The sequence below is a fragment of the Hylobates moloch genome, unplaced genomic scaffold, assembly GCF_009828535.3.
Source record: "Hylobates moloch isolate HMO894 unplaced genomic scaffold, HMol_V3 SCAFFOLD_19, whole genome shotgun sequence".
NCBI classification, from domain to species: domain Eukaryota; kingdom Metazoa; phylum Chordata; class Mammalia; order Primates; family Hylobatidae; genus Hylobates; species Hylobates moloch.
This window is the reverse complement of record NW_026652294.1, coordinates 59,075,249-59,102,940: the sequence shown is the minus strand read 5'-3', so window position 1 is coordinate 59,102,940 and position 27,692 is coordinate 59,075,249. Positions and strand designations below refer to the sequence as shown.

At 44.5% G+C, this 27,692-nt stretch overlaps 2 protein-coding genes across 17 annotated transcripts in view; one reads left to right on the top strand and one right to left on the bottom strand.

The window, feature by feature from the left end:
- The window catches only part of ACER2 (alkaline ceramidase 2), a 125,443-nt gene that overhangs the window by 80,783 nt on the left and 16,968 nt on the right, over positions 1-27,692 (top strand). For 6 of the 16 annotated variants that reach the window (XM_058431050.1, XM_058431049.1, XM_058431047.1 and 3 more), the window contains one exon: positions 1,948-2,948. In XM_058431050.1, coding sequence (XP_058287033.1) covers positions 1,948-2,134 — 187 coding nt within the window. In that variant the 3' untranslated portion in view covers positions 2,135-2,948. Of the gene's footprint in view, positions 1-1,947; positions 6,401-18,355; positions 18,619-27,692 lie in introns of those variants that run through there. The other 10 variants (XR_009210969.1, XM_058431046.1, XM_058431043.1 and 7 more) reach the window with 5 other exon arrangements.
- On the bottom strand, positions 12,489-12,869 carry LOC116459062 (microtubule-associated proteins 1A/1B light chain 3B). Its single transcript, XM_032753912.1, has one exon. It carries the CDS (start codon positions 12,867-12,869, stop codon positions 12,489-12,491), a length of 381 nt encoding a protein of 126 aa, XP_032609803.1.

The following is a 27,692-nucleotide window of genomic DNA, read 5'->3' as shown; positions in this document are numbered from 1 at the left end:
TTGCAAACACTTTATAATGAACATCTAGATTGATTTGAGTTTCTGAATATTTTCATATGTTAAATTAATAATATATATTGCCAAATCCAGAGAAACTGTACCATTAACACTGTTTACTGAAGTCTGTAAGAGAGTGTCTTTTACCCACACTTTCACATATACTGGAAACTCTTAAATCTCCATTAACCTGATTGAGAAAAATTATATTTTGTTTTTATTATTATGTCTTTTTAAAAAATTAGTATTTTTGTTGGGCATCTTTTCAAATGTAAATTTGTGATGTGTATTTCCCCTTTTAATTTTCTTTGTCTGGTCTATTGAGTGTTTCTATTTTTAAAAGTTTATATCAGCCGGGCGTGGTGGCTCACGCCTGTAATCCCAGCACTTTGGGAGGCCAAGGCAGGTGGATCACAAAGTCAGGAGATCGAGACCATCCTGGCTAACATGGTGAAACCCCGTCTCTACTAAAAATACAAAAAATTAGCCGGATGTGGTGGCATGTGCCTGTAGTCACAGCTCTTTGGGAGGTTGAGGCAGGAGAATCGTTTGAACCCGGGAGGCGGAGATTGCAGTGAGCCGAGATTGCACCACTGTACTCTAGCCTGAGCAACAGAGTGAGACTCCGTCTCCAAAAAAAAAAAAAAAAAAAAAATTTATATTCAGCATCTAGACTTGGCTCATAGTAGACAGTCATTACTAGCTACATAACTACGTGCCACTCATGCACATTTGCAACATTTTCACAAGTACAGAGAATAATACATTGAGCCCCCATATAGGCAACACCCAGATTCCATAACTATCAACACGAGGCCAATCTTGTTCATACCATTCTCACCTACTTCCCACCCTGACCCTGATTAATTTCTTTAGTGTTCTTTGTATGTAGGGATTTAAACTTTGTCATATGGTACAAATATTCCCTGCCCCCCTGCGGTTTCCCATTTGTCTTTCAGTATGTTAATATTTTTGTGCCATACTGGTTTTAAACTTCGATGTTGTCACATCTGTTCATCTTTTCTTTAGGATTTCTGGATTTTGTGTAATTTTAAAAAAGATCCCCTCCTCCCCAACATCAAAGATTATAAAAATACTGTCTTTGGGCTGGGCGCAGTGGCTCACGACTGTAATCCCAGCACTTTGGGAGGCGGAGGCAGGTGGATCACCTGAGGTCAGGAGTTCAAGACCAGCCTGGCCAATGTGGTGAAACCCCTCCCTCTCTACTAAAAATACAAAAATTAGCTAGCTGGGCCTGGTGGTGGGCGCCTGTAATCCCAGCTACTTGGGAGGCTGAGGCAGGAGAATTGCTTGAACCCAGGAGGCAGAGGTTGCAGTGAGCCGAGATTGCACCATTGCACTCCAGCCTGGATGACAGGGTGAGACTTCATCTTAAAAAAAAAAAAAAAAGGGGGATTACATGCTTTTAAATGGTCTATCGTTTGATAAAGATTAATATTAAATTAAAACTTTGTACAGGTACAGTGAGGATAGTTTTTTAAAAATTTCCACTAAACTGCAAAAGTGGTTTAACCAACATAAAATTATTCCCGATGAAGGACATAAAATATCTGTAACCAGTTGTTAAAGTGAGAAGGTGGGTTCCGATCAGATGTACTCAGTTACTTCTATCTTAGCATCTCTGTTGTAAATCCTTGGGCCTCAGTCTTCTTGTTTGAGCCCAAAGGCATTTATTTGCACATTTGTTCCTATTATCCAGCAGGAATATTTTAGAACATTCTAAAATGGGTCCCAAATTGCTGAAGATTTATCATCCCGCTATTTCAGGGATTGTTGGTAATCTTCATCCTTTCCTAATTAGAAGAGGCCCCTGGGCTGCAACTACAGTCAGCAAGGTGCGTGGGTTAGACTGGAAGAAGGAGCAGGCTAAACTCAGGGCAGCGGAGTCTTCATGCTCATCAGGTTCTCACCTCTTGTCTCCCTCTGCAGGCACATCCTCATCTGCCTTGCTGCCTACCTGGGCTGTGTATGCTTTGCCTACTTTGATGCTGCCTCAGAGATTCCTGAGCAAGGCCCTGTCATCAAGTTCTGGCCCAGCGAGAAATGGGCCTTCATTGGTGTCCCCTATGTGTCCCTCCTGTGTGCCAACAAGAAATCATCAGTCAAGATCACGTGATGGCAAGGTGGTGGCTGGCTTCTCTGCTTATCACCCCTCATGCAGTGGGCTTCCTTTGCTAGGAAGACAGCCAAGGGAGTTCGAATAGTTGGGGTATGGGCTATCTTTTCAAAAATCTATTTGCTGGGGCTCTCACTAATGTGTCTGTGGACCACCAGGATTCCACTGTGCAAGGGAAAAAGTGTCTATTCCTTTCCCAAAGATGGAAAATGGAGGGCTTAGGGACACTACATGCATCTTTCTCAGCATCACTTCCAGATGCAGTGACTTGTTGGGCTGCGTCCTTAATGGCCATGGCAGAGCAGTCCCTTGGGGGATCCAGCCCTGTACAATGCATCTCTTCCTGGAGAAAGCTGGCCTGCTCCAGACCCCACCATTCCCAGGTGCCCTTGGAATGGACTCTACTGATGACAGACAGACCCTCTGACAGACAAGACCCTCTGACTCTGTGATGGAAGATGCCAGAGATTTTCCTTTAGGGTAATTGTCCTTAAAACCAAACAGATGAAACACACAGGACTTGTGGCTAAAAAGGCTAGTTTTTCACTTGCGTTTCTCAACTAACCCAGGTTTTACATGCATCTGTGAATCCTTTTACTACTACCTCTGTGGAGAGATGGAGAGACTTCAGATAAACGTGAAGCTAATGAGTAAAACCCTCTCTGCCAAAACCTACACTCCACTTTAGGCCATTCTTGAAGATGAGCACAATTTTTAAATACTGACATCACTTCTGCTTCCCCCTCCCACCCCAGCTCAGCAGCCTCAAATCCACAGAGAAGAAGAATTATGGCATGAACCACCATTTTTAAGACTTGACCTCCGTAAGTTTACCAAAGGGCTCCTCACAGTTGTGGTGGGGGTTCTGGTTCAAAATTAGGAGCAAACATGAAGTTTTTGGAAACTTTTTCTCCTTTGAAGCCTCCAGTATGCTTTACTATTCTGGAAATTACCTTCAAGAGTCTCACTTCTTGTTTCTCTTGTGTTTTCTGTGGGCATCATGCTCTTCACTCTTGCAGTAGAAGGTGCTTTCTGGGTTTCCCAGAGTATCCAACGGCTCACTGTTCTCAAGTGCTGGCAGTAATTATGCACTCACGGGCTAGTTTGGGTTGCTGTTGCAGCAGCACAAATCTGTTGCCTTCTGAATTTTTCTCACCTGATGTGACACTGGCCACAATGAATCTTCTCTTCATCAGGCTAAATGAAAGATTCAAGAACCGTCTTCAAGGTGCATGGTGGGAATTATCAACCTCAGGGATACTCATTTTAACTCAGGCGTGTCCTGCTTTGTTAACGTTCCATTGTTGGGAGAGGGCAGGACAGGTGTGTTCTTCTGTGGGCAGGAGTCATGTCACTGTCCTACATATGTATGAGTTGGGAAGGTGATGATTTTTGACACATCCAGGAACTCTTACTCTAGTTAGAATTTGTACAAGATCCAAGGTGAAAACCCCAATAAGCAACTGAATTTAGAGTTTAAAAATGAATGACTTTATGCTACATCTGTGGTTATCAAATTATATAGGTTGTTCAGGAGCAGAACACTGTTTGTAGTAAGAAATCTTTGTGGAACCCCAGTGTGTGAAGTAAATTGTATTTTATTAACTTAAATTTATTTAAGGTTAAATTTATGGCATTTAATAATATATGAGGTGGTGAAAATGCAGATTAACAAATTGGTAATTTCAAAGGTAGAAAAATTAGGTGTTGAATGAATGTATATGTTCCTTTATTATAGTTTTATATATATATAGTGAGAGTGTTTTGCTTTTGAGTCAGGGTCTTGCTCTATCACCCAGGCTGGAGTGCAGTGGTGCAATCATGACTCACTGTAGCCTCTGTCTCCCAGGCTCAAGCGATCCTCCCACCTCAGCCTCCCCAGGAGCTGGGACTACTGCTGCATGCCTCCACTCCCAGCTAATTTTTGTATTTTTTCATAGAGGTGGGGTTTCACCACGTTGCCCAGGCTGGTCTCAAACTTCCGGGCTCAAGAGATCCACCCACCTCGGCCTCCCAAAGTGCTGGGTATAGGCATGAGCCATCACGCCTGGCCTAAAAAATATTTTTAAAATGATCTTTGAATTAAATATTCGTGGAACTTCTAATGTACCTCTTTGAGACCTAGGTGGTTGATGGAACAGAACTGCTGTTAAGTCCTTTGGGATTCAAGTCTAGAATTTTTTAAAGGCAAATATCAGATCATTCTTATTTTAGATTGACCTTATCAGGCATGGATTCTGGTCTTATCTACTTTATGGTATAAATGCTCCAAGGTAGGGGGTTTGGTGTATATTTTAAGCCCAGCTTTTTTTTTTTTTTTTTTTTTTTTTTACATGAGAAGCAGAATGTGCTTCTAGAAACTGGTTTTAAAGAGATGAGCTGAGAAAGAAATGTGGAATGGAGTATATTTGAGGAGGACAAAACATAACTTCACTTTTGAACAGAAATCACTCTAGCTTGCCAGCATGGGATGTAAACCAAGAGAGTAGAAATATAGCCATCTTATTTTAAGTTGGGTTTATGGCATCACTCATTTATGTAAAAGCACTACAAACTCTTTAAAGAAAATTGGGAAACTACAGAAAAGTCAAAGACAAAAAAAGTAACCCGTATTTCTATTGCCCAGGTATAATCCTTGTTAATATTTTGGTTTAGTCCCCTCTTTTTTCCCCCAATATAGTTGTAAATAAATGATGTCTTTCAGAGTTGACATTTATCCTGTAGCTTGAATGGCATGTAAATGCCAGTTGTATATTTTTTCATGAAGTGTGGGTTTGGAATACACTAGAGTTAGCTATAGGCTTGAATGCTGATCATTGGATTCTGAGACTGACTACTGAGTCTACCGTTTCAATCAAGCCTGACATGAATGGGCCCCAAAAAGTAATGAACGTAATTCTACTTTTTGATGTGCCTCTGCATTTGGCTTGCTGAATCATCGTAAATAGCTGTTAAATATGTGACTTTACAGATTTTGGTATGTTCAGATTGTAAAAAATGAATAGTTTATTTCATTAATTGATGGGCAGTCAAGAATCTCCCTCCCTTCAGTGGGGCTGACACTTAGGAGTTAGGTCATCGTTGTGGTTACTTGGCATGGCTAATCAGATTTTGTCCTGGTCAGAATTTGCCCAAGATCAATACCCAGCAGAAACTGGAGTTAGGCTATAAAAAACCATCCATGTTTCTGAGTGATGATTTCAGTCAGTGATTCATGTTTTACAGTGTTTAGTTGTTGATTATTAGAAAAAGTAATATTTTCTTCCCTTTATGATTACATCATTATAAATCAAGTCCTTCCGTGAACACATTTAAGGTGTGTGGAGATGAGATGTCTGAATCCATTTGGGGATGGGCTGCATTTTTGGGGAACTCTATGCCTGTCCAGTGAAGAGTGCCTAAAACATTAATTATAGATCAAAGATGTTCTGTTGAGGGACAAAGCTTGATGGTCATCAAACACAAGGCTTTGTAAAAATACGACCACCTATTCCACTTACTGGATCTCTCAGGTGTGTAAAACTTCTCTCACCAGTTCATCATGCTTCCATGAGCCCCCAGGACTGGGATTTGAGCCTTTCTGGCTCTATATCCCTTGGGGCGAACATGGAACCATCTCTGAGGGACAGGTGGATGCTGAATCTCACCCGGTCAGGGCCGCTCTCCTAGTTCCTTTTACACTGAAATTAATCTGAAAGCTTTCATAGCCAAGGCTTTGCCTAGGTGCTGTTATTCCAGCTGGCCAAAGAGAAGTCTTGGGCCAGATTGGGATTCTCAATGGATTTTATAGACATAATTCCCCTGCAAACTTAAAAAAAAAATGACCCCTACTTTATAGGACTAATTGTTTGAATTGTATCTTTCTCTGTATGTTAAACCAGATTTAAAACTATTTTATAATCACAATATGTAATCAGAGCAATATAGTATTTTCAGATATATACCTTGTTTTATACCTTATGTAGGTGTCCTATATAAGGGCGGCATGCCCACTGGCTGTGGTAAAATTTAATCCTCATTGCTTTGGGAGTGACTTAAGGCCTATTGAAGTGGAGCTTTTGCACTTTATACTTTTTCCGTGAACTATGATAACTATATTTGATATTAAAGCTGTAAGTGGCATTTTCAGCAAATGAATATGTACATGTTTGTGTCTATTTCCAAAATGATTTCTGAACTATCTGCAGTGAAAATGTATCTGATGGATTGTAGAGCAAAGCACATTGCCTAAATTCATTTGTTAATGAATTGGGTACCATTGTTATTAAAAATGCGTAAAATAATTGTTGTTCCTTGTTGGTTTCTTCTCAGAGCTGTGAAATTAACACATGAAAATATTTCCAGCATAAAGTACCTAAGAACAGTTTATTTTTACTAAAACTTCTATAGTCATGTCATATAGATATAAATCTCAAATATAGATCTGGTGCAGTGGCTCACGCTTGTAATCCCAGCACTTTGGGAGGGCAAGGTGGGTGGATCACCTGAGGTCAGGAGTTCGAGACCAACCTGGCCAACATTGCGAAACCCCGTCTCTACTAAAAAAAGTACAAAAATTAGCTGGGCATGGTCACTCGCACCTGTAGTCCCAGCTACTCAGGAGGCTGAGGCAGGAGAATCACTTTCACCTGGGAGGCGGTGGTTGCAGTGAGTCAAGATTGCGCCAATGCCCTCCAGCCTGGGTGACAGAGCGAGACTCTGTCTCAAAAAAAAAAAACAAAAAAACCCAAAAATCTCAAATATAGAATACAGTTTATTTGTGCTGGATTTCATCAAATCACTGGAAGGAAGATATTGTGACATTTTAAAATCATATAAATTTATGATTAGCAGGAAAATTTTTACCTACTTCTTTTAATTTTCTGTGGCAGTTTTTTAAACTTAAAGGACTCACAGATCAGATTTAGAAGAATAGTCTGGGCACAGTGGCTCATGCCTGTAATCCCGGCACTTTGGGATGCTGAAGTGGGTGGATCGCTTGAGCTCAGGAGTTCAAAACCAGCCTGGGCAACATGGTAAAACCCTGTCTCTACCAAAATTACAAAAATTAGCCAGGTGTGGTGATACACACCTGTAGTCCCAGCTACGCAGGAGGCCGAGGTGGGAGGATTTCTTGAGCCTAGGAGGCAGAGGTTGCAGTGAGCAGAGATCATGCCACTGTGCTCCAGCCTGGGCCAAAGAGTGAGACCCTTTATCAAAAAAAAAAACAAAAAAAAAAAAACAGGGCCGGGCATGGTGGCTCACGCCTGTAATCCCAGCACTTTGGGAGGCTGAGATAGGCGGATCACGAGGTCAGGAGATTGAGACCATCCTGGCTAATACGGTGAAACCCCGTCTCTACTAAAAATACAAAAAATTAGCCGGGCGTGGTGGCAGGCACCTGTAGTCCCAGCTACTCGGGAGGCTGAGGCAGGAGAATGGCATGAACCCGGGAGGCGGAGCTTGCAGTGAGCCGAGGTAGCGCCACTGCACTCCAGCCTGGGCGACAGAGTGAGACTCCGTCTCAAAAACAAAAACAAAAAATAAAAAACACACACAAAAAAGAAAAATCATAAGAGAAGAAAGACTGGATAAGCATTATCTGTATCATTAGGTGGGTTTTTAGACTTTTTTTTTTTCTGGCAGAGGTGAGGGGACAAGCAGTGGCCCCAAAATTCTTTGGCAATATAAAAGCTGTAGGAAAACGTCCATGTAGAGGTTGAGTATCTCTAATCCAAAAATAAAAAATCAGAAATTCTCTAAAACCTGAAACTTTTTGAGCACCTATGTCACAATCAAAGGAAATGTTCCTTGGAGCATTTCAGACTTCTGATTTTCGGATTAGGGATGCTGTATAATGCAAATATTCCAAAGTCTGATACCTGAAATCCAAGCATTTCTGGTTCCAAGCACTTTGGATAAGGGACATTCAGTCAGTATATAATTTTCTGGGGTTTCAGACATCTCTAGTAGCCCATCCCGGTAAACAGCCTCTGCCCAACAGGAGACTAAGCAAGCATTCAAATCCTTTTGGTGCTGAAATTGGTTACTCAGTCTTCACGACTGAACTTTTTTGAGGCTGTGGTCAGGCACAGTGGCTGAGGAAGTTGAGGGCTCTGCTTTTGGGGCACTGGCACGGGTGCGTGTGCCTCTCTCCCGGACAGTCTGGACTATCTGTTTCTCCTCTTGGGTGACCTCTTTTTCTGAGTCTGGCTGGGAGTTGATGCAGCCACCCCTGCTCCCTTTTCCAGATTGCCCTTGGCAGACCAGAGCTCAGGGGCTAGCCTCTCCCACTCTTTTCTTTAAAGGACTTTTCATTAAAAGACATTACATTGAAAGACTGTGTTAAAGGACTATACTACAAAGGGCTGGAGTGGGCAGACCCAGGGTTCTGGCAACTTACATCTTAGGGGTCCTCAACAAACTGGGAACTTAGATTTTTTCCTTGAAGCCTCTTTCCTGTTTTACAGTTTCACAGTTCTTAAGATGGTGTTTGGATTTGTCATACCATTCTGTCTACTTTTGTATAGTTGGATTTTTTCATAATAAGAACTTCAGAGATACGGTATTTGAGCTTTTGTTCTCCACTGTCTCCAGAGCCGGTTCTCAGCTTCCTTTCCGGCCCTGTTTGAGGAGGGCTGGTAGCCCCTCTCTCCCAGAACTTACCTCAAGTGGCACTTCTGTCTCTAACTGTCTCCAGCCTGGCGACACCTGGTTTACCTGGGAAGTCTTCTCTTTGGGTGTTAACTCACAAAAAGGAAGAGATCACCCTCACCTGGGTTTTTATTTGTTTATTTTATGCTTCTCATTAAAACAAAACATTTGATTCAGCTGCTTTGGCAATTGAGCGCAGAGACCAAAGTGCTATTTTTAAGATGTAACAAATAGCAGTAGTTTATTTTTATACTCGGGCTAGTGATGGGAAAGTGGCTGAAGGTAAGGCCAGGAGCATGAAGTAATGGAAAACATACAGTGGCACTGATGATATTTGCGAGAGAGGGTTTCCCGTGAACAAAGAAAGCCATTAGCTACCGGGGTGGGAGGGACGGAGACGCTCCTGGAGTAATATTGCCATCTTGTGGCTTTTTGAGGCATTGCTATGTGGAGCAAGCGAAGCCCTTCCCAGTTCCTAATCATCCCAGAGATCACCAATTGTCTCAAAACGCCAAGTTACGTAATCTCTTTCTGGGCCCAGGTATGTTTCCCTGGATTTTTCCAAGCATCTCTCTCCCTTCCTTTTCCTCTCCTCTCTTCCCTTAGAAATTCAGTTTTCACCCCCGACCCCGGGTGTTTTAGAGGTTGCCCAATGTGATAAAGCAAATACTGTTGTTGGCTCTCGGTATTCGTGGTTCCAGGACCCCCCAACCCCCATACCAAAATCCCAGAGGCTCCAGTCTCATATATAAAATAGCATTGTATTTACATATTACCTATGCACGTCTTGTCATGTGCTTTAAATCATCTCTGGATTACTTGTAATACCTAATACAATGTATATGCTGTGTAAATAGTTGTTAAATTGCATTATTTGTATTATCATTTATTGTTGTGTTAAGGTTTTTTACTGTTTCTTTTTCCCTGAATATTTTCGATCCATGTTGAATAGGTGGATGCGGAACCTGAGGTTACGAAGGGGCTGTATTTAAAACCAATTTAAGGTAGATGTGATTTAAAGGAAGTTTGGGTTTTTTTTTGTTTGTTTATTAGATATGGGGTCTTGCTATATTGCCCAGGCTGGAATGTAGGGGCTATTTACAGGCACTGTAATGGCACACTACAGCATTGACCTCCTGGCCTCAAGCGATCCTCCTGCCTCAGCCTCCTTAGTAGCTGGGACAAAAGGCAGTAGCCACTGCCTAGTCTGGAGGAAGTTTTTAATCTACTGGAGTGTAATTTAACTTTTGGGATTAATAGGTCAATTTACACAAATCAAATGTCATTATAACTCAAATCTTTTTAAAGATGAATCTAGTTTAAATCAACACTTAGCAAGTGTCTGTTTGGTATTACCTATTATGCTGCCTGCAGAGGATTATAGGGATGGATGGAGCAGCTCAGATCTGGGGAGGGGAGAAGAAGGCCACTGACTCTGCCGAATCCCCGTAGTGGAGAGGAATCAACAGTGCTGGGGAGGCAGGAAGGAGAGAGTGGTGAGTTTTCACCAGGGAGGAGTTGGGAGTTGAGAATTCTAAGCTTTAACTGATAAACCACAAGCCGCATATAATATGGAATTTCAGTCCATTGAAATAATTGGTAGACTCCCTAGGAATTTTCTTACAAGCAAACCTTATTTGACAGCCCATCACATAAGTTACCTTTCACATAAATGGTCTCATTTACTCCTCTCAGCTATTTTGCGAGGCTGGCATTACCATTATTCCTGTTTTGGAGATGATTGGAAATATATTTTGACCACTGCTATTGCAAGGATGTGAATCCAGGACTTTTGACTCTTAGGTTTAATTCTCTTTCCACAAAGGATTTATGGCAAATGAGTTAAAGGTTTTCATATAGGTGGGCACCAAATTGGAATTATCAGTTTCAAAACTGTCCTATTAGTACAAATAATTGGATAAAATATAGTTGGCCTTCCATATGCATGGGTTGTATACCTGTGAGTTCAACCAGCCTTAGATAAAAAATACTTTAAAAATTCAGTGTTGAATATGTAGAAAGTATTTTTTTACAGTTTTTAATTGTACCTTTATTCAACTTAGTTCATTAAAAATGTACTTGTTTTAAAGATCCTACAAATAAAGTGACCACTCACTAACGTGGGCAATAGGTCACCCCTCAGCATGTTATTTATTTTTTTAAAAAAGCAGTATTTCTGATAGGAATCTTACTGATCACACAGTAGTTACAATAATGTCAGATATAATGTATACGGTCTAAATGAGACAGGCTGGTTAAGAATTTACATAATGTAAAAATATACATATTAAAAGTTAGCCAAGTGGACAGACGCATGCAGCGGGGAGAGCAGGTGACAGGAACTGCTTTAATGATCAGTACAGGGCCCAGATGCAAGGAATCTGGGTTTCCCCTGTTACAGTAAATAGCTTTCACCAATGTATACAGGAATTCCATACACATCTAAACACAGGAGGGGAAGTTGTGACCCGCTACATGTACAGTCTAAAGTGGTGTAACTGTGATCTTCCTGTGATACTCCCAAGAAGACTAAATAGTGGACCCCATGCAGGTAGTGAGAAGCACTAGTCTTTTATCACAGGTTGAACCTGAGGAGGTTTAACTCTTGACATTAGTATTTGTAAAGAGTGTATGGCTCCTTTTTCTATGTTTTCTCCACAACTGACATGCATTCAGTGCCGGGGAATTCTGATGGCTATTTGACCTAACAGTGATAACTGAACTGCTATTAAAAATGTGGGAACCTTTTCAATAATATTGAGTTACACATTTAACATTAAAACAAAACAAAACAAAAACATGGATCATCCATAGCTTTAAGCCAGAAGGTAGAAGGGAGTGTGTCTGAATTTTAATGCTTTTAGTTATACTATTCTGTGGTTTCTACCGCTGTCCTAAAGAATGACACTGGTACACTGCTTCTTTCCATACCAATACAGGCACTAGTTTGAACTCAGACAAAAGCGGAAACAGAAGTGCCACTCTTTCTCCAGGGTCTTTTGAGAAACTGGATCAATATTATAAATTACTCAAGTTTCCTTTTGAGTGGTATCTTTATGTGTGTAACTAGAGAACAAACCAAATAAGAAATGTCTACCTCTGCAAGAGTGTGGACTTTGTGTGTAGTTCTGTTAGGAGTCAGGAACCTCGAGCAGCAGTTCACAGTCAGCGCTGTTTTCTTACACACACCCCACTTACCCTGCGTTTGTGCCAACTGTTATGGCAAATGCGTTTTGCAGGGATTATGCTTCACAACTCAGGCCTACAGATCCTCTTAGGGAGATCTCTCTAGCTGAGTAGAAAACTTCTATCCAAAAAGGCGGTGGGTTCTGTGAACTTGAAGAGAAGACTCAGGGTCTCTCTGAAAGCCTTTAAATTACTGCTGGAACTGGAAGTTCCTATTAGTGAGAAAAGAGCATTAAGATAACTTGAAGGTCTATTTTATTGGCAACTTAGAATGCAAAGTATTTTATTTTTAAACTTTTAAAATTTGAAAACAAGCTAGCCTACATTAAATAATATAGTTTCCAGAGCTGAACGTGCTCACTTGGAGCTCAGTTTTTCTGCTTGAAGTACAGACACAACTTCTAACACTCCTAGGTGGGAACACGGCTGTTTGATGATCTGTGATTAGATGAACTGATCGATGTCAGGTGGCAACATCCCTTTTTTCCCTTGGTAAGGGTTAAAAAAATTCTAGAATAGATGCATTTTTCTAGTTTTACACTGACAGTTTCATCCCAGACGTCTCCTGGGAGGCATAGACCATGTACAGGAATCCATCTTCATCCTTCTCACTCTCATGCACCTCTGAGACTGGTGTGGAGACGCTCACCATGCTATGTCCATTCACCACCAGGAGGAAGGCTTGATTAGCATTGAGCCGTAAGCGCCTTCTAATTATCTTGATGAGCTCACTCATGTTGACATCTCGAACGTCAGGTGCAAGGAGCTTCGTTTTATCCAGGACAGGAAGCTGCTTCTCACCCTTGTATGGTTCTGTTATCACTGGGCTTTTGGCTGGATGCTGCTCTTGAATAAGTCGGACATCTACTCTTTGTTGGAAGGTGCGGCGCTGCTTGAAGGTCTTCTCCGCTGGCATGGGGGGGGGGGGGGGGGCAGGGCGGGGATCCGGGTGGCGGCGGCGGCGGCGCGAGGGTCCTGGTGGCTCCTGGGGGCGGCGCCGGCGGTAGAAAGTATTTTTTCTTGTCATTCTGTAAGCAATACAATATAACAACTATTTACATAGCTTTTACATATAACTAATGTAGAGATGATTTAAAGTATAGGGGAGGGCTGGGAGCGGTGGCTGGCGCCTGTAATCTCAGCACTTTGGAAGGCTGAGGTGGGCGGATCACTTGAGGTCAAGAGTTGGAGACCAGCTTGGCCAACATGGTGAAACCCCGTCTCTACTAAAAACACAAAAATTAGCCTGGCGTGGTGGTGCATGCCTGTAGTTCCAGCTACTCGGGAGGCTGAGGCAGGATAATCGCTTGAACTCAGAAGGTGGAGGTTGCAATGAACCGAGATCGTGCCACTGCACTCCAGCCTGGGTGACAGAGCAAGGCTCTGTCTCAGAAAAAAGAAAAAAAAAAGGGGGGGTGGGGAGAATGCGCATAGGTTATATACAAATACTGCATGATTTTATATCCTGGACTTGAGCATCCTCAGATTTTTGTAAATGGCAGCTACTAATCAAAACCACCTACTGCTTAACAGTCATGGATGCTGGTACTGCCTGTGGCCATAGTGAGGAGCCAAAAGCTATCTCTCTTTGCTCAGTGACAGGTCTGGAAGTCTCATTATTTCCTGGCCATCTCTATTGGATGCCCATAGACACCTCACATTTGCCTTTACTTATACCTCTCTTAAATCTGGGCCTGGTCCACTTTCTCAGTGAGTGGTGTCAGTTTCCATTCAGTTGGCAGACGCAGTCCCCACCTCCCTCAGTTGTCTATATCCAATCTATTTTGAGACATGGTCTTGCTCTGTCACTCAGGCTGGGTGCAGTGGTGCAACCATAGTTCAAGGCAGCCTCCCTCTCCTGGGCTCAGGGGATCCCTCCTGCCTCAGCCTCCTGAGTCACTGAGACCACAGTCATGTGTCACCATGCCTGGCTAATTTTTAAATTTTGTCTCTTTATGTTGCCCAAGCTGGTCTCAAACTCCTTGGCTCAAGTGATCCTCCTGCCTTGGCCTCCCAAAGTGCTGGAATTATAGGTGTGAGCCCCTATGTCCAACCCATATCCAATCTAGTAGTAAATAAATCCTCTTAATTCCACTTCTCCAATGTCTCAAATCCATCCATTTTTCCTTATCTTGGAGAAGGTGCCACCTTCTATTGCCCATCCGTCCTCCTGGAGCCAGAGCTGTCTTTCTAGAATGAAATCTGACAGTGTCCTTCCTGCTCAGGCCCCACCAGTTCCTCCCCATTGCTCTTAGCACAAAGCAAACCTTATTGGAGACCCTGAGTGTGATCTGAAATCTCCTCCACGATCTGGTCCCTGCCTTCCTTTCCAGTCTTTCTGGTTTTGAGTGTCTCCCCCTTGTCCCCTTCACTCGAGTCTCTCAGAGCTTTGTGTGTTCTTCCTGATCTTTCACATGGCCTTTGGACCTGTCTCCATGGCTGTGTAACAGATCACCTCAAAACTTAATGGCTTGAAACATCAGAAATTTATTCTGCCACAGTTCAGGAGGCCAGAAGTCCAAAATCAAGGCGTGGGCAGGGTTGGCTCCTTTTGGAGGCTCTGAGCAAGAATCTGCTCCATGTCTCTGCCTCCATTGTCATGGGGCTTCTTCCTTGTGTCCCTGTGACCTTGTGTCTAAGTTTCTCCTTTATCTTATAAAGACATCAGTCATTGAACTTAGGGCCCACCCTAATCCAGTATGACCTCATCTTAACTAATGACATCTGCGAAGACCCCATTGCCAAATAAGGTCACATACTGAGGTTCTGGGTGAAGGTGAGTTTTGGGCAAACATTATTTGAACCACTACACCGTCATGTGCCAAGAATGTGGAATCCCCTCCCCACTTTTAGCTAAAACCGCCAGAATGGATCTAGTGTTGTGGAACCTCTAGACTCCTCCCGTGTGTGCACGCACCTTGCATGCACACATACGTGCACACTGACATGTGCTGGCACACACATGCCCAGGGCTTCCTCTTTCTCTCCCATGGTCCCTGGTGAAATCTCCTGTAATACCTTTTCATGCTTTCCCTCCGAGACGGGGAGCAGGGGGGTACCCCTCTCTACAACCAGCTGTGGAAAATACCCCGAGAAGCAGTGAAGGGAGGCAGCACTAAGGAGGAGAGGGGTGTGAACTGAGTGAGGAAAGTCCCAAATCTTAGGATGTCTGGCGGGATAAAGCCATCCAGTCTGGCGTCTCCCTACCCGCACTGCATGACTTCCTCATCTTTGTATTCTCAGAGACAAACCCAGGGCCTGGGAGACTGAATCCAAACATCAATTTATCAACCAGTCAATCCGTAGAGCAGTGGTCTCTCACCTTTTTGGCACCAGGGACCGGTTTCATGGAAGACACTTTTTTCCACAGACTGGAAAGGGCTGGGAGTGTGAGGTGGAGAATGGTTTCAGATGGTTCAAGCTCATTACATTTATTGTGCACCTTATTTCTATTATTATTACATTGTAATGTATAATGAAATAATTACTGTAAGAATAATAATTATTATTACATTGTAATATATAATGAAATAATTACAACTCACCATAATGTAGAATCAGTGGGAGCCTTTAACTTGTTTTCCTGCAACTAGGTGGTCCCATCTGGGGATGATGGGAGACAGTGACAGATCATCAGGCATTAGATTCTCATAAGGAACTTGCAACCTAGATCCCTCCCGTACGCAGTTTACAGCAGGGTTCACGCTCCTATGAGAATCGAATGCCACTGCTGATCTGACAGGAGGCAGAGCTCAGGCGGTCATGCTTGCCTTCGCCCCGTGGCCCACCTCCGTCTGTGCAGTCAGTCCGGTTCCTAACAGGCCACAAAGGGGTACTGGTCTGCGGCCTGGGGTGTGGGGACCCCTACCTTAGAGCAAAAGAGTTTTGGGGTGTGGTGAGAAATACCTTGCCCAGGTGAGGAAGGCTTCCTGGATTGGAATGCGACATCCAAACTGAGACCTGAAGGGCAGCGAGCACTAGGCCAGGGGAAAGGTCTCCAGGGTGCCAGACCGCTGGGCAGATGATGGCTCTTCTGTCCACGACACCTGGTTGGATGTCAGGAGTACTGAGGAGCGTGTGTGTGTGTGTGTGTATGAGTGTGTGAGTGTGTGTGTATTTTTGTGCAGAGCAAGCGTGAAGGAGACCAGCAGGAGCCATAGGGGAGCTATGACCTGTAAGACACATTGTGATTGTGGTGTCTTGGCCATTGTCCGTTGGGACCACAGGAAGGTCAGGGATGCACTTCTGCTTGGTCTAAAGCTGGTAGTTGGGTGATGCGGGCGTGGGGAGCGGAGCCCGGTGGGTGTAGTGTCTGGAGCGGGCTGGGAGCAGCTCGGCCTGGGTGTCCGAGGAGCGGGCTGGCGCTGCTCGGGGCGCCCACCAGGGGGCAGTGCTGCCGGGCGAGAGCGCGGTGGGCTGAGGGGCGCGGGACTGCGGGGCTCGAAGCTGTGGAACTAGAAGGCGCGTGGCTGTGGGACTACGCGCTGGCGGGCGCGGGGCGCAGGGCTGCGGCGGGGGCGGCCAGGGCGGCTTTTGCCTCCCACGCAGGCAGGAGAGAGTTCTCGCGTGCCTGCCTATACTCGCCGCCGGGGATGTTTCCAGGTGAGCGGCCGTGCTGACTCTGGTCTGCAGAAATGCGCCCCCAGAGGAAAGCTCTGCGCTTTGCGGGAGCTCCTTAAAGCCAAGGTTCCAGAGAATGGATTTACCCCAAAGCTGATAACGCTAACACTTCTGCCACCCCAAGGCCGTGTTCATGCATTTATCTATACAAGATTCCCTGAAAGTATGTATGTTTCTGGCCCACCAGGCTCTGCCTCTTGGTGACTCCACTCCAGGTTTCAGTTTGGTTGCCCCCCTGACGGTCTAGATCCCTAACGCCCAGATGCACCAGAGCTGCTGAGAAACTGGGGCAAGCCTCCACAGAGACAAGCGACTTGGGGTGTATGTGGGTATATGGGTGTGGAGAAGACAGTGAGCGAGAGACGGAGCTCAGCAGTATAGATGCCGGTAGCACCTACCCTTCCAGTTGTGACAATCTAAAGTGTCCCAAACATTATCAAATGTCAGATATCTGGCGAGGAGAGCCGGGAGTTGTCCCTGGTTGAGAACCACTGATTTAGAGATTGTAGCTTTCCTTTTCCATTGCTGCTTATGGGTTAAGCCTCAAGTCTTTTCCAGAGGGGTTGGATTGTGACTTGTACAACCTCTTCCCGGAGACTTCCACCCACCAAATTGAAAGGGTCACAGGCTGACTCCGGGGGTGAAGAGTCTGGGTTCAACCGAGGAAGGGGCCAGGGGCCTCCTTTCCTCCCGTGGTCTCGCCTGCAGCCTGCGAGCTGGGGAGAAAGTAGCTGCTGGCCTGGCCGGGGGTGTGCTCTGCTCCCAGTTTCTCTCTTCCAACAGGTAGAACATGAAAGTTGGAAGAGATCCGAGAGGGTGTGTAGTTCAACACCTGCCCCTTCCCTTAAAAAAGTGTTTACGATGAGAACACTGACATTCAGAGCCCTGAATTCCAGGGCTACGTAGCTTTTATGAGGTAGAAGTAAGACCAGGCCCAGGTGTCCTGACTTCCAGCCTAGAGCTTTTACTGCTCCATGGGCAGCCTGAGTCCCCTATTAAAATGCAGTCCCCCCGGAGAGCACACACCATAAACTAGATGAGTGGCTGCTTAATAAATGACCCTGAAACTTAGTGGCTTGAAACAAAAATAAATAGTCTCTCAGTTTCTCTGGGTCAGGAATTTGGGAGCAGCTTGGCTGGGCAGTTCTGCCTCAGAGTCTCTCATAAGTTTCAGTGAGATGTTGGCCAGGGCTTTTGAGTATAGACTTTGGTCAAGAACCTTCTCTTGGCCGGACGCTATGGCTCACGCCTGTAATCCCAGCACTTTGGGAGGCCATGGTAGGAGGATCACTTGAGGCCAGGAATTTGAGGCTAGCCTGGGCAACTTGGTGAGACCCTATCTCTACGAAAAGTACAAAAATAAGCCAAGTGTGGTGGCGTGTGCCTGTGGTCCCAAGTACTTGGAAGATTTGGGTGGGAGGATTGCTTGAGCCCAGGAGGCCAAGGCTGTAGTGAGCCATGATGGCACCACTGCAACTTCAGCTTGGGTGACAGAGTGAGACCCTGTCTCAAAACAAAACAAAACAAAAACCCACAAAAATCTTCTCAAAGTCTCAATTTTCTCATCTGTAAAATGGAGATAATAACAGAAGTTATTTCATAGGCTGTTACGAGTGTTAAAAAAATAATTCTTTTGTGGCAGAGATTTTCAATTTCTTACTCTAATATCACTTCCTCTTTCTTCCTTTGTAATAGAAGCTCCAATATTTAGCTGGAAAGATGGCTGCCTGGAATAAAAGTCGGCATTTTTCATCTTTTTTTGTTTTTTGTTTTTCCAACCAGTTCTGTTTGAAGACATGTAAATAGAAGTGGTATATGGCACCTTTCGGGGAACTTTCTTTAAAAAACAGTATCTCCATTTGCTCCTTTTATTTGATGCCCTCCTCTACTCTGCTTCCTGGAATGTGGATGTGATGGTTGGAGCTCTGGTTGCCAACTTGGAACACGAGGATGAGCAGCACACCCCTGGGATGTTGGAGTGATGGACTGGAAGGAGTTTGGGTTCCAGAAAGTTTTGTGGAATTGTCATACCAATCTTGCACTGCCTAGGTGATAGAGAAATAAAATTAAAATTGTTTTTTTTCTGCGGGGCACAGTGTCTCACGCCTGTAATCCCAGCACTTTGGGAGGCCGAGGTGGGTGGATCACTTGAGGTCAGGAGTTCGAGGCCAGCCTGGCCAACATGGCAGAACCCCATCTCTACTAAAAATACAAAAATATTAGCTGGGTGTGGTGACCCACGCCTGTAATCCCAGCTACTTCAGAGGCTGAGGCAGGAGAATCACTTGAACCCAGGAGGTGGAGGCTGCAGTGAGCTGCACTCCAGCCTGGGAGACAGAGCAAGACTCCACCTCAAAAAAAAAAAAAAAATTCCCCTTTTGTGTTTTAAAAAATTGTCCTCAAACATTCTACTATCCAAGAGAAATAAACTTTTATCTTGGCCAAACAGATATTTTGTGCTTTCTGGCTCATGCAACTGAACTGAACATCCCATTTGCTTACACTGTTAGCAAATGCCTGGTAGTCAGGAGGTGCTCAGTACCATGGTAAGCATTTTGATTTCAAAGCTGGGGTCAAACCAGCCAACCACATCTCATAACCTGGATGTGGGGAGAGTAAAGGGGACAGCCAGGACAGTGGAGAAAGAGCTCTGGGGTCAGGAGACCTGGGTCACAGTTGCAGCTCTCCTCTCTCTGCCTCAATTTAAGTTTAATTTTATTATTTATTTATTTTTGAGATAGAGTCGCACTCTGTCCCCCAGGCTGGAGTGCAGTGGTGCAATTATGACTCACTATAGCCTTAACCTCCCAGACTCCGGTGATATTCCAGCCTCAGCCTCCTGAGTAGCTGGGACTGGAGGCATAGGCTACCACACCCAGCAATTTTTAAAATTTTTTGTAAAGACAGGGTCTCACTGTGTTGTCCAGGTTGATCGCAAACTCCTGGGTTCAAGCCATCCTCCTGCCTCAGCCTCCCAAAGTGCTGGGATTGCAGATGTGAGCCACCACGTCCAGCCTCCATTTTATTTTCTTTAATTGAAAGGGGCTGGAATAGCTCAGGAGTTTTCAAACTTTTTATAGCAGTAGGAATTGTTCTTCAAATGGAAACCAATATATAAAAAAGATTTAAGTAGAACTTTGGATCTATCTAATCCTTTTGGTTCCATCCCCCAGACTGCCCTGGGGTGATCCTCAAGGCTTTAAAAGGAGCATAATTTGAAAAACACAGAACAGACTGATTCTCCAAATTCTCTCCAGGAGCAGCAGTCTATGACTTTAAGGGGCTGAGCTGAGCCGGAAAACATGGTCAGGTTTTCTAGAATGGCCACAATCTGGGGTAAGGGTGGTGGTGTCAAGCCGCTTCGAGGTCCTGGGTTCCCATGAGGCCTCTGGCTCTAAATGTGCTGACAAACCTGTGGCTTCATCTCACAGTGAAGAAAAGCACATGAATTCATAGTCAGGTGGCCTCAGGAGTCTTCCTTTTTGTAGTTCTAGGCTATATATCGCATTGCATTAGCCAGAGGTCAGTAGACATCATCAAAAACAACAGGAACATGGGAAATTGCATTTTGCTGGTGCTGCATGATTGAAAATGTCAGCTCTCTCTGGCTACCTGGTGAAGGAATTATGCCATGGCTCAAGAGATGGGGATGAAAACCTTAGCTCATCGTTTGAAAATTGTGCATTACAGACTTTGCTGTGAAATATAAGCATTGCTGTAAAATGCAAACATCTTTGTCCCATTGTCATGGTCACTGTTGATCGTTGAGGTCAATAATAGTGTAATCACTGGGTTATGTGAGGACGGGATGAGGTAATACATGAACATTCAGTGATAGGTTATTGACTGTTTCTTCTTTAGAGGCCAAGAGTTGGGTATTAGTATTTTTCTTACTAAGTTGAAAGAACTTTTGGTAAGGAAGTGAGCCTTTTGAATATAGTATTTACTGTAAAATGTTCCCAGTTTCTTGTTTTTAAATTCTGGTTGTTATTATTATTGGTATTTAACACACAGATGTTGAAAGTTTTAAGTAGTCAAAACTGTTGGCCTTCTCCTTAAGAACAGCAATTATCCGGGTGTATGCCAGGCATCCAGGCGTGAATGCTTCTGAAGTCCTTTTCAAGCATTGGCTTACTGAGTCCTCATAACAAGCCGAGGTAGGTACTATCACTGTGCCCATTTTATGATCAAGGCAGTGGCCCTTGGTACATTCCCCGCCTAGCACATCCCCAGATGCCACATGCCCATTGGTCACAGAGGCCGAAAGATACTAATATCCTTTAAGGAGAGGCAGCAAATGAACATGCAAAGGGGCACAGGCCTTGGGGCGAGGTGGGGACACAGAATCTCAGTGCTAGCCTCTGTAAAGTTTGAAACAGCCTTGCAGGGACTTCTGGTAAGCCCAACAGGGTGTGACATTCTGAGAACCACAGATAAGTTCTTTTAGTTTCTTATACCCCATGGCCAGAAAAAACCAGATAAGTTCTGAAGCCTACCTAGTCTGGAAGAAAAATAGGAGAGAAGTATTAACCAGAGCATTTCTTGATTGCAGACTCTCACTGCCTCAGCCTGGAGACCAGGAGACCAGGATGGCACCCCCAAGTCCTTTCAAAGTCATCTGCAATGGAAACTCTCTTGCTTTTAGTTTTTCCCAGGACAGTCAGCCAACCAACCACTGGGTCTGGCAGGCTGGCTGTGGAATAGAGGCTGGAGCCCTGATTTGAGCTTGCAGAGGACTGGTCCTGCCATTTAACAGCTTTGGGAGTTTGGGCTTTGTAAACTACAAAGGGCTGTGTGTAAAAGCCTAAGGTGCCATGAATATCAGGCTGGTGACAAGTGACCACCTTCCTGACGTAGATACTGAGGAGCATTTTTTTTTCTTTTTTTACCATGCTTTCATCTGCAGCATTGTTTGATGACTGCCCCAAACCCTCCAAGTCAAGTGAATACTTCTGAGCAGGCTGTAAAATCCATCTTTGGGCCCCTTTTCTTCTTCCAAACTGTACACCACCCACACTGAATACCTGCTTCCCTCTAGGCCTGGGCACTTCTGTTCCCTTTGCCCAGCATACCTTCGTCCCTCCCCACATTTTCAACACTTGTACTTCTATTTTTCCCTTAGGACTTCATTCATGCATCACCTCCTCCAGGAAGCATTCCCTGATAACACCCTGGCCACATCCCTGGAGGCTGGTTTATATGCCCTTCCTCTGTTTCCATAGTGACTTCTATTTTCTACTTACCATGAGGCACATCACACTGTATCTGTCTTTACCACTGGATATGTCTTGTTTATTCTTCTATTTGCAACATTCTAGAATCCCTGAATATTTGACAATGTACACTTTCACTCTACCATATGGCATGAGTGAGACCAGGGTTGGAGCACTGGTGCATGCCTGTACAGTATGTTTTTAAGCTACTTGCTTGGCCTCTCTGTGTTTGCACAAATGGAAGATGGGACTAATGATAACTGAGACTTAATATGGTAGCTGTGAGGACTATGAGAATCCACTGAGAGCAGAGTGAACCGTGCTTGGTACAGAATAGTGGTGGGATTATGGAATTCAAAACGAGGCAGCTGTTGTTGTCATCAGTGTATGGCTGGCCTGGATCCATGATACTGATGTGACACATTATTTATATTGTGGGTCAGATTCTTCCATTCTTGTGGGTAAGTTCCATGAGGGAAGGTCTTTGTTCAGCTTACAGCTGTATCTCTGTAGCTTAGAATAGTGCCTGGAACATAACGGGCACTTGGTAAATGCTGGTTGAATGAGTGAATGAATGAGGTACCAAGAGACCCCATGGGATCATTAATCTTGGTGGCCAGTCCAGTGTCCCCTGGCGTCCAAGACTTCTTTTATGCCTTAGAATCTGGCTAGTGTGTGTCTCCAAAGAGCCTTCACTTAGCCCAAACCAGAGGTTCCCAAACATTTTTACCAACTGTCTTCTTTATCATAAGTTTGAGGAAAAAGTTATTTCTCTTGAAGAGAAAGCAAGAAGGAAGAGAACGGCCTGTTTTAACCTCCAGTGCCAAACGCAGACTGAAACACACACGCCCACATGGCTCCTGTTCTTGGGAGAGAGGCACGGTAAAGTGGCATCTGGAAAAAAACCCAGTTCAAGCCAAATTTGTGTCAATTCCTTCTCTGTCAGCCTGTGCTTCCAAGCACGGTATACCAAGATGACAGCTCCACCCAGCTTTCTGCTTTTTCTTCTTTCCAAAGAGAACTTTGATTAAAAAAGAATCTTAAGATGCCTAGAAAGAAATTTCTAGCCTACAGATTAGCATTGTCTATGATAAATTTCTGTGGTGATGAAAATGCTTATGTGTGCTGCCACTAGTTATCTGTGGCTGTTGAGCACTTGAAATGTGGCTGGTGTGCCTGAAGAGCTGAGTTTTCAATGTAATTTTAATTAATGTAATTTAGATAGTCACGTATGATTAATGGCTACGGAGCCAGGTGGACGGGGTAGTGGTGTGTGGCTGAGAGGAGAGGGCTGCAAAGGGGGCCTCAGATAGGGATCTGACCCTGGAAGTCTTCTCTTGGCCCTTTCTGGGGGACTGGAATCAAGAAAAGGCCAAGAGCCTCTCAGTGCTTTTTAATATAGGTGCCCCTTGATCAGCTTAGAATAAGAAATGAGATCACATTCCTTTTAATGTTCAAACCACATGACTTATGATAAGGGCATCATGAGCCCTTATCATGCCTCACTTTCTTCTCTCACCCAGGGGGATCTCCCTCCTGGAAAATCTCACACACTCCCTCCCTGGGGGCTTCCTTGGTCCTGGGGTGGCAGTGTCATTACTCTCATCTCCAGGAGAGAAAATCAGGAATTCTGGTTCTCGGCTGCTACTGCCGCCTTGGTCACTAGGTGTCACCAGTGGTCCTGCAGCCCGCCAAAAGGAAGGCGTCCACACCAGTTGGCAGGTCTGGGGACAAACCTGGAGGCTGCGGTGGAGGGAGAAGTTGGCTTCCTGAGGGGGTGAAACTCAGACTCACAACTGTACTAGAGGCACCAGATCAAGTGTCGTGGTGTGGGGGAATGTGGGCGATAGGGTTCTGGGACATTTGCCGTGTTACTGTGACCCGTGTGACCCGTTTTGGTCATCTAAGGGAATAGTTTCTGCCTACATCCTGCTGAAAGAAGTGGCTTTTAGAATGCCTGCCCTCTTTCTCAATGGACCCCAGCAGGCAGCCCCCCTTATGAAAGGGAATTGTTTGAGGTCCGTGCTCATCCCAGAGCCTGAGTGCTTAATCTTCCCCGTGGTCACTCACTTTTGAGGGAAAGTGGCCTCAAAGCAGGAGCGGTGACAGACCTGGGTCCTTGTCCCCACACTACTGCCCACTTCTGGTGTGACTCAACCTTCCATTCCCACCCCCATCTCCCGCCCAGCACCTGTACCAGAGAGAAAATAAGACCAGCTACATACTTTTGTAACTTTTTGCTCTTGATGCTAAAATAAGATTTTACTTTCCTAACAGCTCAGAGTACAGTAGGGGCTTAAATACTTGCTAGCTGACTGAATACTAGTTGGAGGGTTATTAATGTAGGTAGGGGAGAACTGCACTTTCTTTCCAAGTGAGATTCAATAATACGTATCTCGCCCCCAACTTCCAGGAGTCAGAAAGAGTATGGTTTCATTATAGCCTGACCTCCAATCAGCTATGTAATTGGGTATGTCACTTAATCCTTCTGAGCCTCAGTCTCCTCATATACAAAATTAAGGCGATATCTAACTTTCAGATGGGGTGATGGTTAGTTTTATGTGTCAAATTGGCTGGATGATGGGGTTTCCAGATATTTGATCAAACATTATTCTGATGTTTCTGTGAGGTAAGGGCATTTCTGGGTGAGATTAAAGTTTAAATTAGCTAATATATATATTTTTTGAGATGGAGTTTCACTGTTTTTGCCCAGGCTGGAGTGCAATGGCATGATCTCGACTCACTGCAATCTCCACCTCCCAGGTTCCAGCGATTCTCATCCTCCCGAGTAGCTGGGATTACAGGCGACTGCCATCATGCCCAGCCAATTTTTCTATTTTTAGTAGAGATAGGGTTTCACCATGTTGGCCAGGCTGGTCTTGAACTCCTGACCTCAGGTGATCCACCTGCCTCAGCCTCCCAAAGTGCTGGGGATACAGGGGTTAGCCACTGTGCCTGGCCATGGATTTTTTTTTTTTTTGAGACAGGTTCTCACTCTATTGCCTAGGCTGGAGTGCAATATGGTGATCATAGCTCGCTGCAGCCTTGAACTCCTGGGCTCAAGCAATCCTTCCACCTCAGCCTCCCAGTAGTGGAGATTACAGGTGCATGCCACCATGCCTGGCTAACTTTTTTATTTTGTTTTTTTAGAGTTGGGATCTTGCTATATTGCTCAGGCTGGTCTTGAACTTCTGACCCCAAGTGATCCTCCTGCCTCGACCTCCCAAAGTGCTGGGATTACAGGTGTGAGCCACCATGCCCAAATTGGTAGACTTTAAGTAAAGTAGGCTCCCCCCCCATAATGTGGGTAGGTCTCATCCAATCAGTGGAAGGCCAAAATAGAACAAAAGAAACCTTTCCCCTACTTCTCTAGCAGATGCCTTCAGACTACATCTGCAACATCAGCTCTTCCTGGTTCTACAGCAGATGGCCTTCAGACTCAAACTGCAGTATCAGAGACTGGCTGGGTCTCTAGTCTACTGGCCTTGACTGGAACTGCAGCATAGACTCTTCTGGGTCTTAAGGCTGCCAGCCCACTCCACAGATTTTGGACTTGCCCATTCTCCATAATTGTGTGAGCCAATTGCTTCTAATAAATCTAATCTAATCTTTTCTTTTCTTTCCTCCCTCCCTTCCTCCCTTCCTCCCTTCCCTTCCTGTCTGTTTTGCTCTTGTTGCCCAGGCTGGAGTGCAATGGCATCATTCAGCTCACTGCAACCTCTGCCTCCTGGGTTCAAGCGATTCTCCTGCCTCAGCCTCCTGAGTAGCTGGGATTACAGGTGCTCACCACCACACCCAGCCAATTTTTTGTATTTTTAGTGGAGACGGGGTTTCACCATGTTGGCCAGGCTGGTCTTGAACTCCTGACCTCAAGTGATCCACCTGCCTTGGCCTCCCAAAGTGCTGGGATGACAGGCATGAGGCACCGTGCCCGGCTGGTAAATCTCTTTCTATATAGTCTCACGTACTACTGGTTCTGTTTCTCTGGAAAACCCTAATGCCGATGGCTATGGGGATTAACTAAAATTACAGTGTAAAAGTATCTGGTACAGTATCCAACCAGTACCAAAGTATCCAGTAGATGCCCAATAAGAGCTGCTTTGCAACCCGGCTTCCCAGTTCTCTTGGTCAATCATTAAATAGATTCCTCAGGACAGGAAGAATACTTCCCCTAGACCTGGAAATCCGTCGGCTAGTCTGCCAATGTTTGTCAGTTTCAGTGGACTACCGGGCTCTGTCACATTTTGTGATGCAAACATTTCCCAGGGTGCCTCTCTCCCTCCCCTGGCTCCAGTCTCCTAGGTCTCAGAACAAGAAGGCATGTGCCTTTCTTTGTTCCCTGTTCACTAATTGCTTCTGGGTGGGTAAGAGTGGGAAGAAGAAGATAATTCCCTCCTCCTCCTCCTTATCAATAGTCTCCATTAAGCCACACATGTATGTGGCATCTGAAAGGTGAGGGGGTGGGTTCATTATGCTTCTTCAGACACATAAGACCTCTTTTCAACTAAGTGCTTCTTACCAATTGATGGCAATTAGTAGAATTATTTTTAGTATATCTGAAACCTTTCTTTCTCCTAGTGCACTTTTTTTTTTTTTTAAACAGAAATGCATTGTCTTGAAGTTCTGGAGGACAGAAGTTCAAGATCAAGGTGTCAGCAGGCTTGGTTCCTTCTGAGGGCTCTGAGGAAGAATCTGTTCTATGCCTCCCTCCTGACGTCAAGTGGTTTCCTGGCAACCATTGGTGTTCCTTGGGCTCTGGAAACATTACCCTGATCTCTGCCTTTATTTTCATATGGTGTTCTTCTTGGGTGCATATCTGTATCCAAATTTCCCCCTTTTATAACGACACCAGTCATATCGGATTAGGGGTTCATCCTACTGTGGTATGACCATAGGTTAACTAATTGCATCTGTAATGATCCTATTTCCAAATAAAAGTCACATCCTGAAGTACTGGGGGTTAGGACCTAGCATATAAATTGTAAGGAACCCAGTGCAACCCCTAACAGGTGCTATTTTAGAATTCTCTTCAAGTGGTTGGTTCTTGAATCTTTCTGACATAATCCTAGTTATATTCAGTAGCTTTATTGTTATTTGGTAAAACAATGGGTTCCAAGCTCATCTTGCACATTTCTGTTCCAGGCTCTTCTTGCCCAGACCTGGACTCAGCCATTCCTCCAAGAAGCCCTGTTTGTGTTTATTTATTTGTTTTTATAGTTTGGTGAAAAATTGTATTTCAAGACCATAATCTGGGCTCTAGGGCTGCTTACTGCTACCAGGTTGGCTCTTGTTTCTAGCTCTTTTCAGTGGACAGGTTTGAAAGTCATGTGAGGGGCTAAGAGTTTCTCTCTGTAAATGGTTCTTTTTATTTTATTTTATTATTATTATTATACTTTAAGTTTTAGGGTACATGTGCACAATGTGCAGGTTTGTTACATATGTATACATGTGCCATGTTGGTGTGCTGCACCCACTAACTCGTCATTTAGCATTAGGTATATCTCCTAATGCTGTCCCTCCCCCCTCCCCCTACCCCACAACAGTCACTGGAGTGTGATGTTCCCCTTCCTGTGTCCATGTGTTCTCATTGTTCAATTCCCACCTATGAGTGAGAACATGCGGTGTTTGGTTTTTTGTCCTTGCGATAGTTTACTGAGAATGATGATTTCTAGTTTCATCCACGTCCCTACAAAGGAGATGAACTCATCCTTTTTTATGGCTGCATAGTATTCCATGGTGTATATGTGCCATATTTTCTTAATCCAGTCTATCGTTGTTAGACATTTGGGTTGGTTCCAAGTCTTTGCTATTGTGAATAGTGCCGCAATAAATATACGTGTGCATGTGTCTTTATAGCAGCATGATTTATAGTCCTTTGGGTATATACCCAGTAATGGGATGGCTGG